The sequence below is a fragment of the Saccostrea echinata genome, unplaced genomic scaffold, assembly GCF_033153115.1.
Source record: "Saccostrea echinata isolate AGI-Se365-2 ecotype Australia unplaced genomic scaffold, CSIRO_AGI_Sech_v1 ptg000002l, whole genome shotgun sequence".
Classification (NCBI taxonomy): Eukaryota; Metazoa; Mollusca; class Bivalvia; order Ostreida; family Ostreidae; genus Saccostrea; species Saccostrea echinata.
Genome location: NW_026889751.1, coordinates 10,953,217 through 10,968,472, shown reverse-complemented (window position 1 = coordinate 10,968,472; position 15,256 = coordinate 10,953,217). Strand labels below are relative to the sequence as shown.

The 15,256-nt window shown below is 33.8% G+C and overlaps 1 protein-coding gene across 1 annotated transcript; it reads left to right on the top strand.

Moving 5' to 3' along the window:
- Window positions 1–22: 22 nt before the first annotated feature.
- LOC133172383 (elongation factor 1-gamma-like) lies at window positions 23–14,359 on the top strand. Its single transcript, XM_061307260.1, has 11 exons — window positions 23–66; window positions 173–322; window positions 2,072–2,135; window positions 2,574–2,716; window positions 3,336–3,479; window positions 4,488–4,617; window positions 5,733–5,827; window positions 6,985–7,070; window positions 10,160–10,332; window positions 12,985–13,109; window positions 14,129–14,359. Exons 1-11 carry the CDS (start codon window positions 55–57, stop codon window positions 14,279–14,281), a joined length of 1,275 nt encoding a protein of 424 aa, XP_061163244.1. The 5' UTR covers window positions 23–54; the 3' UTR covers window positions 14,282–14,359.
- Window positions 14,360–15,256: the final 897 nt, after the last annotated feature.

The window sequence follows — 15,256 nt, the reverse complement described above, 5'->3', positions numbered from 1 at the left end:
TTCGCTACTGGGCATGCGCGTATTTTCACTTTGCATTTCCTTTTCCTATGTGCAATGGCGTCTGGGGTAAGGTGGAATACGTGGGACGATTGCAATCCAACTAATATCTAGCAAATTATAAGTAAAATGAATTAAATCGTCAAAAATACGGACTATGTGTTTTTCTTTTTAGACCCTGTTTACATATCCCGACAACTTCAGAGCCTTTAAGGCTCTAATTGCTGCCAAATATAGCGGAGCAGACGTGAAAGTCTCACCCGGCTTCAAATTCGGGGAAACCAACAAGTCCAAAAGCTTTTTGGAAAAGTTCCCACTGGGAAAGGTACACGTTTATAGAGGGTTATCATTTTTGAAACTTTACACGAAGTGCGAAAAGTGGACATGGATAAGACTCTACTCCCGAAGACAAGTAGATGATTGAACAACACGAATTTCCTCGGTCCTTTTCATCTGGTTGGATACAGTTTTACTATGTCGAGAACATTACAGTCAGAGAATACAATCCCCCCCCCCCCCTTTTATTGCCACATTATAACGAAAAAAATTAAGTTTGTTTCATTTTGACATATATATTTTTCTACATAAGTGGAAATACTTGTTGCCAGATTGTGCACTCGTAACCTGACCGAGTAGTAGCTGTATCATCTCGAAATCCATATGTTAACACATAACCAAAAGGCTGAAGTCAACTCAACCAAGGCTTGTTATGAATTGACTCCTTCATATATCATACGACTTGACTTGTCCCTAATCTCAGCGAGATTTGTCGAGATTAAAATTTTGGACAGATGTCTCTTCCGAATCTCAGAGCAGTGCCAGACAAAGTGACTAGGGAAATCTTGCCCTGACTTCGACCCCTTGTTTCGATCAATGTGGGCTGAAATGAATTCCCTGCCCACTTCAACCTTTTGCTTTGGACATCCTTTTAACTCCTTATCACTATAAAATTTTTGTTTCTTACCTTTTAAAAGTTTTAATCCAACCAGAATCAAGTTGTTGTTTTTTTCATAGCACTGACATATTCGTTCAAACCTATAATGCTGAAGAGTTACAGCAATAGTCTGCTTCAAATACTCCGTACTATGGTTCATTTCTATAGGAAATAATAGTAAAAATTTCTTTTAAAAAAATAGTGCCCACCCACTTGGCCATTATATGGCCATTACATTCATGACCTGTGTTTTATGCATGAAAACTGCAAAAACGTATTTGATTGCAATTACATAGAAAATTACATAGAAAATCTTCTGTCTTTATATGTGAAGCAGAGTACGATTCAAATATTGCCTAGGGTACAACTTGACTTCTCCCCTTAAAACCAAGAATGAAACTCATAACCAGGACCTTGGTTGTGAGTTGATTTTGCTGTTGGTTACACATTGACATGTTTAGTTGAGTTGAATTGGTTACAAGTTGGTCAGGTTAGGAGTTGACTAGGTACCTGCTGAAATAAGTATGACATACTTTGCCCTTGTGTATACTTTTAATTAAATCTGCTGTTTTTAAGTAACTGAATTTGTTTTTAAATTCGTATTTTTTGACTAATTTTATCTATCAGCTGACAGATCAGTTTATCAGTATCACAAACAATTCTGTAAATGCCTACATCCTTAGTGCTAACTAGTAGTTGACAGAAAACAGGTAGTATATATTATTTCGTTAAGTTGACTTATGGCAAAATGGATCAGATCTGTTCTGGCATGATTTTGGAGAAATTCAAAGCAATTGAAGTTGCATTGAAAGCAATCTGATTAAAATCAGCTGTGCATAGAAAGTAACCACCAAATTAATCATAACAAACCTTTTGGAAAAATTCAACACATTTTCTCAAGTTTTTTAATGGTTTCAAATACAGCTTCTGAACACTGAATTGTACATCATATATATGTTTAGATTAGAATTGTCTGCCCTTGTTTACTTTGCTACTTTGCCAACACATGGAATGAATTCCATTCTTAAACTAAGTCTGAGGAACAATTATGTAAAAAATCTTCAGAATGTTAAAAAAAATCCTTTTTCTTCTTCAGAAGAATTAGTACCATGATATATTTGATCTTTTCCTCTCTTTCAGGTTCCAGCTTTTGAATCAGCATCTGGAGATTGCCTGTTTGAAAGTGATGCCATTGCACAATATGGTAATGTAATTGCCACATAAATGCTTTTTCTCTCTATATATCGAAAGTGTTTTTAAGAAAAACAGAAATTCTCTGTGATGGCATTTGGTTTTGTATCAAATTTTTCTGCCTAAAACAAGTAACTTAGTTTCCGTTCCGAATCCTCTGACATGCAAAACATTGAAGCCCTGCTTCTCGAGTCGAATAGATTCACATGTTATTAAACTTTAAAGCTTTGCCAGGTGTATGGTTTGAGTAATTCTTGTCAAAAACTCAAAGCACCCATATTTGTCAGAAAATACACTGTCCTTTTTGATCTGATTCAAAGGGGAAAGAAGTTTTAAAATGTTGCTTTTCAGAGGAAAACTTCAAGAAATCCAGGTTCACCTCTTCTCCAAGATTATTGATAGTCAAACCACAGAAGTATTTTCTCACTATAATTTCCAATTTTTCTTTTAGTATCCAATGCACAGCTGATAGGAGCCAATGCCAGAGATGCAGCCTTTGTGCAACAGTGGATTCATTTTGCCGAGAACGAAATTCTGCCAGCATTATGCACATGGGTTTATCCATGTCTTGGAATCATACAATACAACAAACAGGTACCATAAACATGATGGAGGCTTTCTATGTAGCCAGTCACTATATAGCCTGCTTTCACTGTCCAATATGGTGCATCCTATGCCATGCTTTTGACAGTGTTTTCCCTAAGAACTGGCTACCGGCCAAATTGACCGCTTCAATTAATAAAAATGCCGCTTTGAAATTAAAAAGAATTCAAAATTTAATTGTTGTAAGGTCCACAGAGATTTGTCATAAACTTCAACCCAAAGCCTGTTAAATTGATCTCTAACCCTTTACTTTGAAATAAAGGGAAAACACTTCCACTGAACATTTTCAGCCCCTTTTCTAAAATTGCTGCATTCAAACTTTTTTCTTTTTTTTCTAATTATCTAACACACAAAATGTTTGAAAGATTATAATGAGGAAGGAGCCCTTGTGAAATTCATTATCATCTGATGAAGGGTTCAGGCCCAATTCCTTTAACTATACTGTTTTTTTTAAGGAGGCAAAATGTTTACATGTCTTGAATATAATCAAAATATTGCCTTATAGTTTCACTTTCAAAAACAGGCAAATTATACATGTATTAGAGTACAATGTTTTTGGACATTGATGCATTTCATAGAAGTGTACTTATAATTACCAATTATATTGAAGGAAACAGAGAAAGCTAAAGAACAGATTAAAAAGGCACTTGGATTATTAAATGGATATTTATCAAAACGTACTTTCTTAGTGGGGGAGAGGATTTCACTTGCTGACATTGCCGTTGTTTGTGATCTGCTTCTTCTTTACAAGCATGTAAGTAATCGTCTTCAAATTAGAAGTGTCAAATTTATATCGGCTTTAAGTCAGATTGCAAAACAAAACCAATCAATAGTTCTGACACGTTTATCTGTTTTTTCATCAACAATTCCTGTTTGTTTTGGGGTCACCTGAGTTACTCGGGTGACCTGTTGCTATTTAAATCTCTCATTGTATGATGCTCAGCATGAGTAAACTTTCCAATGTTTTTAATTTATTCAAGAAAAGTACTGACCCAATTATAACCAAAGTTTATACTAAGTATCTTCAATGAAGGAGACAAATTAATGATCTTCATGGTCCCTGTCACCCTTGGGTCTATATTACTAAGGAAACCTGAGGTGTACTGCTCTAATTTCTTTTTAAGTCAGTTACTCGGTGTGAACTTTCCACATTTTTGACTTCTTCAGAACCACTGTGCCACGTAACCAAACTTGCTATTAAAAAAGCATAATTTGGTGGTTGAAATTTAAATTCATTCAAATGAAGAGTCACATCATTTCAAAGAGTGAATAATTAAAAATTTGATTAGGTCATTTTAAAATCTTCTCAAGAATCAGAAAGGTCTGAAATGGTAAATGATGGAAGCATCATTATATATATTAAAGGTTCTAATATGTTCAAACCATGGCCAATAGGACAGGGGTTCCAGTGTTTTGCAAATTAATTTTGGAGGAGAAATCTTCTCAATGAATACAAAGCTGCAAATTATCATGTTTGTGCAAATTTCTTCATGGACATTCTTCGTGTAATGTACATTCAAGTGTATTTCAGTGGTGTCCCTCGGGACCAGAGATGAAGCCTCAAAGAGGTCCAGAGTTCTACATAGCAATGTATAGTAAAAGTATGGGATACAGAACTTGTTACAAGAAAATTTAACTCGGGGGGGGGGGGGGGGGGATTAATACATAGTAACACTCAGATAGCCTACTAAGCACATGAAAAATTTTACATAGTGACATTCAGTGACCTACTGAGCACATGGGCCTCATGTTAACTTTACAGGTGTTGGATCCATCTTTCCGGTCCTCCTTTGTCCATACCAATAGATGGTTCACCACTCTCATCAACCAGCCCCAGTTTTCTGCTGTGATAGGACCTTTCCAGATGTGTACAAAAATGGCTGAATTTGATTGTAAGTATAAATAATTGTAATCTGAATTCTTTAAGGCCAAAGAAAAATTAAATTTTGATTTTCAGGCACCACTGCATTAGGTTTAGTGTAGAGGATTGAAGATTTTCCATGTGAAATTGCCACAGACATTGTCTAAGGGACATAATTACCAAACTATGAAAAAAAGGATTTTTTCATTGAAAAAAGCTTCTCAATTACAACAGTGAAACAATAAGTCATATTAATATAAAACATCAGGCTGAAGTTATTGTCTCCAGATTTGGGAAGGGGCTACAATAGGAGGTAAAAAAAAACAAAAAAAAACTAGATGCTCATGGGCCATAAGGCTCACCTGAGTAACTAAGACCCTGCTGTTCTTCACCAGATTTCCCCCCTTGTAATACTTACTGTGGCCCCACCCTATCCCAGGGTGTCATGATTTAAACAAATTATAATCTACACTACCTCAGGAAGCTTCCACATAAGTTTCAGCTTTTCTGGCCATTGGTTCTTGAGAAAAAGAATTTTAAAGATTTTTCCTATTGTGGCCCCACCCTATTCCCAGGGGTCATGATTTGAACAATTTAAAATCTACACTACCCTAGGATGCTTCCACAGGAGTTTCAGCTTTTCTGGCCCAGTTGTTCTTGAGAAGAAGATGTTCGAAAATTTTTCTCGTATATTTCAATGTAAAACTTTGATTCTTTATTGTGGCCCCACCCTACCCCCAGGGGTCATGATTTGAACAATTTAGAATCTACAGCTAAAAACCATGAAAAATCAGAATTGAGCATTTTGTATTGAACATTTTTGATATTTAGACAAACTTAGAAAATTTGTAACATCCTTATTACACATGAACAGCTTGCAGGCTGATTGCATGATTATAATTAGAAGTTAACCCATGAACAAAATTGTAAAACTCTTGCCCCTAGATTTCAGGTGGATGTTGATTAAATTTAGGAAGTTTATTACACAATTTGCCTTAAAAAAATTTGTTCATTCTTGGACATTTAGTAAGCAAACTGAGCTGCAAGTGTTTTGTTAAACTGTGAAGTATGTGACACAACTTGTGAGCAGCTAAGAAATTGGCTTTGTGAACTTTGATTAATGAGCAATTGTATATTTTTTATTAGCTAAAAAGTATGCTGAACTGCATGGCCAGCAGGGAGGTGGTGGAAAGAAAGAAAAAAAGGAAAAACAACCTAAACAGGAAAAGCAGGCACCTAAGGTAAGTCTTGGTCTCTTTATTTTTGGATAGATTTATTTTAGTATGAAGCTACAGTAAGCTTTTTTAAATAAGTTCAAGACTAAAGAAACAGAATTTATACAAATTATTTATTTTTAAATGAGCAAATTGGAATTAAGCCCCATGATTCTGTGGCCCGTTTTACACTTACGACTAAGACCAAAATTTAATTCTGCTTTTAACTTTCTAATTTACATTAAATTTAAAATGGTTTTAATTTTTTTAAAAAGGAATGTAGAAAGATATTGTTATGATGGCAGTTTTAAACAGAAACATTAATTCTGCCAAATTTTACAATCAACTAAAGTTTTTGGTCCTAGTCATAAGTTCTTTTCTAAAATGGACCCCTGCAATGCAAACACAGAATATGGCTACAATTGTTGGAGAGTAAAAAGTCTGGCATTCTCATGTGACTTTAGGAATGCTGCTCTGCATCTATGATTTATGGTAAATTAACAAAAAAGACATGGGTTTGTCAAGAATTTATTTTAAGAAACCATGCATGTTAGAAAGATTCCTATCTCTTAGAAATAGGAATATTTTTTCACTAGGATTGAATTGTTGAGCTTAGAACCTAAATTGTCTCTAATGCATTCTGTTAAATAAAAGGTGAATTAACTGTGCTTTATTTTATAATTTTTATAGACACAAATGTTTCTTTATGGGATTATGAACATTTATCATTTTTTTACTGCTCAAACATTAATTTAGGAGCAAAAATTACTTCTTGCATGTTATTTAAGAATTTTGTGAAGATAAATAATGCTTGAAAATGTGACAATTTACCTGTATGTAATTTGGGCATTCTTCTATACATTTATTTAGTATAAATCTTAAGAATGTAATTTAATTGAGAAGAAATTTTGAATAACAGTCACTCTGACAAGTTCAGTAGCTTTTGCTCTCCCATGTCATTAGCATTCCAGACTAAAGTTTAAGGAGCAGACTTGTTTTTTTTTAAATTTATAAGCTCCTACCTATACCAAACTTGCAGGGTTAGCGCATCTGGGGAAACAAACCTCCAGAATTACTTCTGAGCTCACAGTCCTGTGATCTTTCAGAGAACACAGTCTTTTTAGTTTTCCTAAGAACACAGTCCTGTTGGTTTTCCTGATCACTCAGTCCTGTTATTTTTCCAGAAGAAAGAAAAAGAACCTGAACCAGAAGAAGAAGATGAGCCCAAACCAAAGGAATCAAAGGATCCATTTGCCTCATATCCCAAGGGGTAAGTAGTCAATACTTCTTGCAGACAAGTTATTTTTATGTTCAGAATGATAATATTTAAAAGAAGTGTACAATTAAAATTTTTATAGTGCACTTGAATCAGTGGCTTAAGAGTACTTATTAAGTTGACGGTGATTGGTGTGTATGCACATTTTCAAACACTTTATTTGGTACATCAAGGCTAAACCCCTGCAAACAAGTACACATATTTACCTGTACATTTATTTCCTAATTTTTTTTTCAAACTTTGTAAAATAACAAATACAGGAAAACTGGTTTATTCAGAATACTATGAGTCACAAATTTATGTTGGAATTGACAGTGAAATGGATTGCAGCGGTGTCGGATAAGATAGTTTTTACTGTATATGTGCCTTGAAACATGCACCTCATATTTTCAAATTGATTTGTCAAAATGCTAGAAAAGATCTGGCTATTTTAAAGTTTCTTTGTGTTCATTGTGTATAACTTCTGTGACGAAAAAAGTAGACATCTTGTCTGAATATAACTTAAAGCCAAGAAATTTTAGAAGCTTGTTCATGATAGAAAGGTAGCTTGTGATCAGAGATTCTGTGGACCCTCTTACATTGTTTTAGCCATGCTTTGAAATAGAAAAACCTCCATAATTTTTAGTTTGACAAAGAATGCTTTTTTATCCAGGGTTTGTCCTCACACTGAACACCAGAGCAATTTTGACAAGGTCAAATTTAAATATATATAAAAATATATATTTAAATGTTAAATGCATTCAAATTCCTACTAGAATTTGGGCTAGTTCTAGACCTACATTCTATTTGCTCAAATCTAATTTTAGGTAGTGACTAAGTTTTGAACATTGCTTGTGCCAAGTTGAACAAAACTGTTTCGCTAAATATGGTGCATGTATTGACAAGATAACGAAGGATATATAGGGTGAGTTAACCATGCATCGGACACATACCTTGCTTCAGACAACTTTAAGCAATAAACTTTCATTGAATCTGAGTCTCCCCGTGATTTACTTGTTTCTGTCTTAAAGGTGAAGAATCGAACTTTCTAATGATGCCGATTTTTATTTTCATGTTATGATAAAATACCACAAGAATGGCCTTGAAATTACGTCATATTTTGCATCATCAAAGGGGAGTAACCAGAATTTTACAATTTTGCAATTTTTAGTTGTCGCTCTTTAAAATAGACGTCAACGGAACGGGTCGGACGTAGGTAAAATTTGTCTATGATTGATAATTTTACAGAAAATTTTCAAAAAATTTTACTTCAGTGTTTGTATAATATTTTTTAGAGTTGTTTTTTAACTAGTATGTTTATTTCACCGTACATCGGACAGAAATTAACCATGCATCGGACACTTTCCGATGCATGGATAATCACTTCCATTTTCATGTAAAACCCAAATGACAGCTGTTTTTATGCCCCGCCATGAATATGGCCGGGGCATATAGTGTTTGTCATGTCCGTCTTCCGTCCTTCTGTCCTTCCGTCCTTCCGTCACACTTTGCGTTTAGCTCTGTTCAAAGCTCAGTTTCAAAGAAACTATCCAAGATATTTTTATCAAACTTCATATGCTGATAGATATTGATGAGGGCTATGCAACTGCATCAACATTTTTTACCTTGACCTTTCCTTTGACCTTGACCTCACTTTTCTTAAATTAGTGTTTAGCTCAGTTTTAAAGATACCATTCAAGATAGTGTAATGAAACTTCATATGTTGATACCTACTGACGTAAGCTATTCAACTGCATCAACATTTTTTGACCTTGACCTTTCTTTTGACCTTGACCTCACTTTTCTTAAATTAGTGTTTAGCTCAGTTTTAAAGATACCATTCAAGAAAGTGTAATCAAACTTCATATGTTGATACATACTGATGTAAGCTATTCAACTGCATCAACGTTTTTTGACCTTGACCTTACTTTTGACCTTGACCTCACTTTTCTTAAATTGGTGTTTAGCTCAGTTTTAAAGATACCATTCAAGATAATGTAATCAAACTTCATATGTTGATACATACTGATGTATGCTATTCAATTGCATCAACATTTTTTTGACCTTGACCTTTCTTTTGACCTTGACCTTACTTTCCTTAAATTAGTGTTAAGCTCAGTTTTAATGAAACCATTCAAGATATTTTTAACAAACTTCATATCCTGATACATACTGATGTAACCTTTTCAACTGCATCAACATTTTTTGACCTTGACCTTTCCTCTGACCTTGACCTCACTTTTCTTAAATTAGTGTCAAACTTCATATGCTGATACATACCGATGAGAGCTATTCAACTGCATCAATGTTTTTTGACCTTTACCTTTCCTTTGACCTTGACCTCACTTTTCTCAATTTGTGTTAAAATGTTGCATTACTAATATACCCTCGGCGGGGCATTCATGTCCTATGGACATATTTCTAGTTTTTTAACGGAAATAGAAACTCTAAATTTTCAGTGAAAATACAAATTATCGATATATGACGACTAGAAGTGAACTCAATTTATTTCTTTAAACTAGATGATGATAACCCACGAGACAAAGGTGCAAGTTGCCATATTTCTAGCATTGTAAAGCCTTTTTAAGGCGATGTGATGCAACTAGCGTAAAATCTCTTCATATTTGTGGATCGAAATAGTCATTCAAATTTAATTACAAGGTTAATTATTAAATAAAAGATAAAAATGTTTCAATATCACTAATTTTAAAGCACTGAGATCTAGGTATGATATTTTCTGGTTTAATATCGTATGTCCGATGCTTGGTGAATATTGTCCGATCCATGGTGAATTCTGACTTATTTTGAAAAAATTGTTTTTTAATGATATTTTCTCAATAAATAGGGCACAATTGTGTCAAAAATTTATATTTTAACCACATACTACATGATAAGTTCCATTTTGATAATATTCGGTCGGTAGGAATATCGCTAGAACTTGTTGAAGTGCAAGGGTGTCCGATGCACTGATGTATACCCTCTATATATATACATACATACATATATATATATATATATGGATATATATATATATATATATATAGATAGATAGATAGATATAGATATGTTCATAATTTCATGAAATGTTATTTTTTTATTTCCAGAACATTTAATATGGATGAATTCAAAAGGGAGTATTCTAACAAGGATACATTGACAGAGGCATTGCCATACTTCTGGAAGAACTTTGACAAGGAAAACTTTTCTATTTGGTTTAGTGAATATAAGTATAATAATGAGTTGAGCAGAATCTTCATGACAGCAAATCTTGTTGGAGGTAGGTTTACTTGGATGTGACTTCAATCTATACAAGCTTCAAATTACCAAAAGGAAGCTACAGTTTTAAAATTAATTTTGATAAAAAATGCCATGAAAAGTTTCTTATTTGAAATTCATATGGATTTGTTAATGAAGATTTCATTCAAAATCTTGGTGCTTGGCCTGTCTAAGATTTACAGAGATATGTGTAAAATGAGAAGTATCCTGACATTTTCAATCACATTTAAATATTTGGTGATGGAAAAAAGGGACCTCCCATGGATAACTTGGAAAACTAAATAAATGCACATGGAACAAACATGTCTTGTTAATTTTTGCTGAAAACAAAATTCTTTTAGTTTGGGTGGAAGGATACACAAACCTTGCGAAAGGTATCTCAAACATCTCGATACATACAATACAATACGATACATGTATCTTGATATTGTAATAGCTAAAAAATAATAATAAAATTAATTTTGTGTTTTGTCTTCTTGACTATAAATCAACAATATATTTTATATCAAATCAAATGTGCTTTGAAATTAATACTTGCAGTTCATCAATTTCAACTTAAAATATAAATACATGTACCAGGGTTGTTAGAAAAGTTCGCAGACATGTTGATTTATGGAAAATATATTGTAAACTTTGAAGAATGACATAAGTCTAATTAAATTCTTATCTTTTGTTTATAAGTATGTAAAAGATCAGGTCCATTTATTAAAATGTTGAAATATACGTTGATTTTTACTGTGCGGTCATAGGATTCACAGCGCAATCACTTGACATTTTATGACGTTAGGTGATGCGACAACATGATTCCAGACCTGTGAAGCTTTTTCACAGTTCTAAATATCTTTCATTTCTTTTCATGTCTTTTTCTGACTTAACGTTTGAATAAGTATATCGAGACATGTTATATATTTTTAGCTCACCTGAGCTGAAAGCTCAAGTGAGCTTTTCTGATCACCTGTTGTCCGTCGTCCGTCCGTCTGTCCGTCCATCCGTCCGTCTGTAAACTTTTCACATTTTCAACTTCTTCTCAAGAACCACTGGGCCAATTTTAACCAAACTTGGTACAAAGTACCCTTGGTTGAAGGGGAGTTTAAATTGTTAAAATAAAGGGCCAAGTCCCCTTACAAGGGGAGATAATCAAGAAAAGACAAAATAGGGTGGGGTCATTAAAAAATCTTCTTCTCAAGAACCACTGGGCCAGAAAAGTTGAAACTTATGTGGAAGCATCTTGGGATAGTGTAGATTCTAAATTGTTAAAATCATGACCCCTGGGGGTAGGGCAGGGCAACAATAGGGAATCCAAGTTTTACATTGAAATATATAGGAAAAATCTTCTTCTCAAGAACCACTGGGCCAGAAAAGCTGAAACTTATGTGGAAGCATCGTGGGGTAGTATAGATTCTAAATTGTTCAAATCATGGCCCCCGGGGGTAGGGCAGGGCCACAATAGGTATTACAAGGGGGGAAGTCTGGTAATGAACAGCATGGCCAAAGTTACTCAGGTGAGCGATGTGGCCTATGGGCCTCTTGTTTAATGTCTTTTGTGGCGTATCGGATATTAGTGAGATCTTTTAAACAGTGTCTACGCAGTTCAGTGATCAGATATGAGAAACAATGCAAAATCCATAGGTGCAGCGTCCATGCGATGAGCAGGATATTGGGGCATCACAGGAGTTGATAATCGAAAATGTCCATCCTTCCATTCTTACTAAGTTGTTACCACTTGAACACTTTGGTACTAGATATGTGTAAGCCATCCCCAGCAGCATCTAAAAACATTTTAGTCTCTTTCGGGCATTTTCCTGTCTGCACACATAATTTTTTAATAGCTCAGTGCTCCAAGACGTTCAATGACGTTACCATTTTTTGGCTTTGTATTTACGCACTGATCATCTATAATTAGTGATAAAACAATCATATCTTCCAATTTAATTCAAAATTTCGCCAAATGATGTTTCATGAATATCTAAGCGAGAGGTTAAATATCATAAATCTTTATGCGCTACAACAGTGCAATTTTTAATTTCAAAATTATGTCACTGAAATGTAAAAGTGTGAAAAAGTAACATGCTCCGTGAAGCATGTCTTATCTAAATAATTTCGCTGTATATTTTTTAAAGATCATTGGAAAACACCAAATTTTTGCATATTAATAGGAAAATGCGTATAGTTTTTACCTGCAGAGTTTTACTGATTTCATGCAAATAGCGCACTCACAATAAAACTTGTCTGCGAACTTTTCTAACAACCCTCGTACATATGCCAAATTAATGTTTATAAACTTGTTGATTTATAAATAATTGATTTATTAATTTATTGGTTCAAATTATAAAATTCTTTTAATGAAAATTAGAGAATCCATGCTGTCTTTGCTCAGAGTTGCCCTCAGGATATTCTCTTAAGAGAAGTGGAATGGTAAAAGTCCCATTCTCTTGAGAGAATAACTAGAAGACACTAGCAAATAACAATATCTCCAGCTGTGGAAAGGATACCGGTACTTAAAATTCTGCATTTAACAATGCTTAACAGACTGCTTGACTTTTTCTCGTTCCGTTTTCTGAGGTTGCTATGAAGCTAAAATATTTCTATATCTATGACTTATAAGTTCAAGTTACATGTATGTCTTCATATGTAAGCATTGCTCTCTTCATAGGAATGTTTCAACGATTGGAAAAACTAAGGAAAAATGCATTTGCAAGTGTGTGTGTGTTTGGTGAAGATAACAACAATTCTATATCTGGAATATGGGTTTGGAGAGGACATGACCTTGCCTTTGAGGTAATAGAAACAACTAAAAATAGATTGTTTTCAATTACCAACAAACCCTAATGGTTATCTAAGATACTAAGGTTTTCCATGTTAAGTTGACTTTGTATATATGTGCAGAACAGTGGAAAAAAAGTATGTTTACAGTAATATTGAAAAAAAAATACACTGTGCCTTTAAAATAAAAATCAGGCCCAAGTGTAAGGTTAAGCTCATAGTAAATGAAATCTTTCATTATTGACTGTTAAATGGCTTATTTTCCTGGGTCAGATATTTTCAGTTTTGAGGGGAAAATATTGGTTTGTTGGGATTTTTATTTTCATGATTAGTAAACGCACTTTGTACAAAAGTTTGAAATTTTGTCATTTTGTGGAGGACATGAAGTCCTGAGTCTCTTCGTACCATGAAAACAATAAGAAACCCACATGAAAATTAGTAATTTCACAGTATTTTACGGTATAAATAGAGTGAATTTTAAAAACAAAATCATGCATACATTTAGAATTGTAAAATTCATGTCTGCTTGGATCTTTTTTAGGCTCCAAGGAGAGGTTAAGATGATATATCTTGAAAATTAGTTAGGTCTTTGTAAATTTTCTTTATTCATCTCTGAGTTTTGGCTCCAGGATGTGGTAAAGTTAGTCACATTTAGAAAATCATTACACACTTGGATTATTATCATTTATTTATTTTTATTTATTTATTTATTTTTATTTATTTATTTTTTTTTTTTTTTGGAGACTTCTTCAATTTAAAAATTGAGTATCATCTACATACATACATGCATACTTGTGACAAATTTTATGAAATGGGTATTTAAAACATTTTAATGCTGTGTTTCTGCAAAAGGAAAGTTGTCACATATACATGTAGGGTTAAAATTGTATAGGACTGAAAGACTGACAGAAATTTTTTTTTTGACCTTATGTCTTTTTTGATTTCTTCATGACTGATCCCATTTGCAAACTTAAGTATGAAATAGCTAAGTTGCATGATCTCTAATTCATGATTTTGTTCCAATTTCTCTGCAGCTTTCACCAGACTGGCAAATAGACTATGAAAGTTACAACTGGACTAAGTTAAATCCTGATGATGAGAAAACAAAGAAGCTTGTGAAGGAGTATTTTGCCTGGGAGGGTGATTTTGATGGGAAAAAATTTAACCAAGGCAAAATTTTCAAGTAGACATTGAACTGGAAAATGCTGACACTGAACTGGAAAATGTTGTTGACTATTTAAAAATGAACGTCTGGTGCAACAAAAGTTTTCTTGTTTTTTATTTGTTAACCCAAGTCTCTTGGGTGGTTGACCTGTTACTATCTGCTTTTCATTCTTAAATTTTCACTTGCTCAGTTTCTTCTCCTACCCCCTGGAGCCATGATTTGAAGGAACTTAAATCTGCTCTGTCTGAGGATGCCCAGTGTTTCTTGAGTAGATTTTTAAATGACCCCAGATTTTCAATATTATTTATCTCCTCTTGGAAAAGAGTGTTGCTTTTCATTCGAAAAAAATCTTAAATCCCTCTTCAACAAGGATGCTTTGTGGGAAATTTTACTGAAATTGGCCCAATGGTTCTGAAGAAGTTGAAAATGTGAAAGTTTACAGACGGAAGGATGCTGTATACCTGTAGATCAGAAAAGCTCATCAGTTACACTAAAAGATAAGCATGCTTTAAAAAATTAAGTTCTTTGTTTTGTTGGTTGTGACCTTGCAGATTTTTTTTACTATGATTCAGTCCCATATAAACAAAGAAAGAAAGACACTTTTACTGTATATATTGTCTAAAAACTATTCATAGAAAGAGGGAAAAAGTAATAAAATACTGAATCATGACCCATACATTATAATGATAGAAAAGCCATGAATCCAACTTTGACACTTCGTAAGAAATTTCTCATACAGGTGGTTTTTTGATAAAAGTAAAAAAAAAACTAGAGCTTAGATATTGAGCATGAAATATGCGGAGATAATGAACAGTATTCGAGCTCAAAAGTCCATTAAACATTACAAAATAGGAGTAGAGCAAACACAGACCTCTAAACACAGGTGCCATGGAGGAGTGAGCATCCCCTGCCGACCGGTCACACCCGCCGTGTGCTCCTTGTCATGATTGGGAAAAATCCGCCAACAATTCAGTGTGTAAATAGTGGTCTAACAATT

Excerpts from the sequence above, each read along its gene's own strand:
- LOC133172383 (XM_061307260.1), top strand. Across the intron at positions 7,071-10,159 it reads TTTGCCTCATATCCCAAGGG|AACATTTAATATGGATGAAT; the intron begins GTAAGTAGTCAA and ends TTTTATTTCCAG. Across the intron at positions 13,110-14,128 it reads GACATGACCTTGCCTTTGAG|CTTTCACCAGACTGGCAAAT; the intron begins GTAATAGAAACA and ends ATTTCTCTGCAG.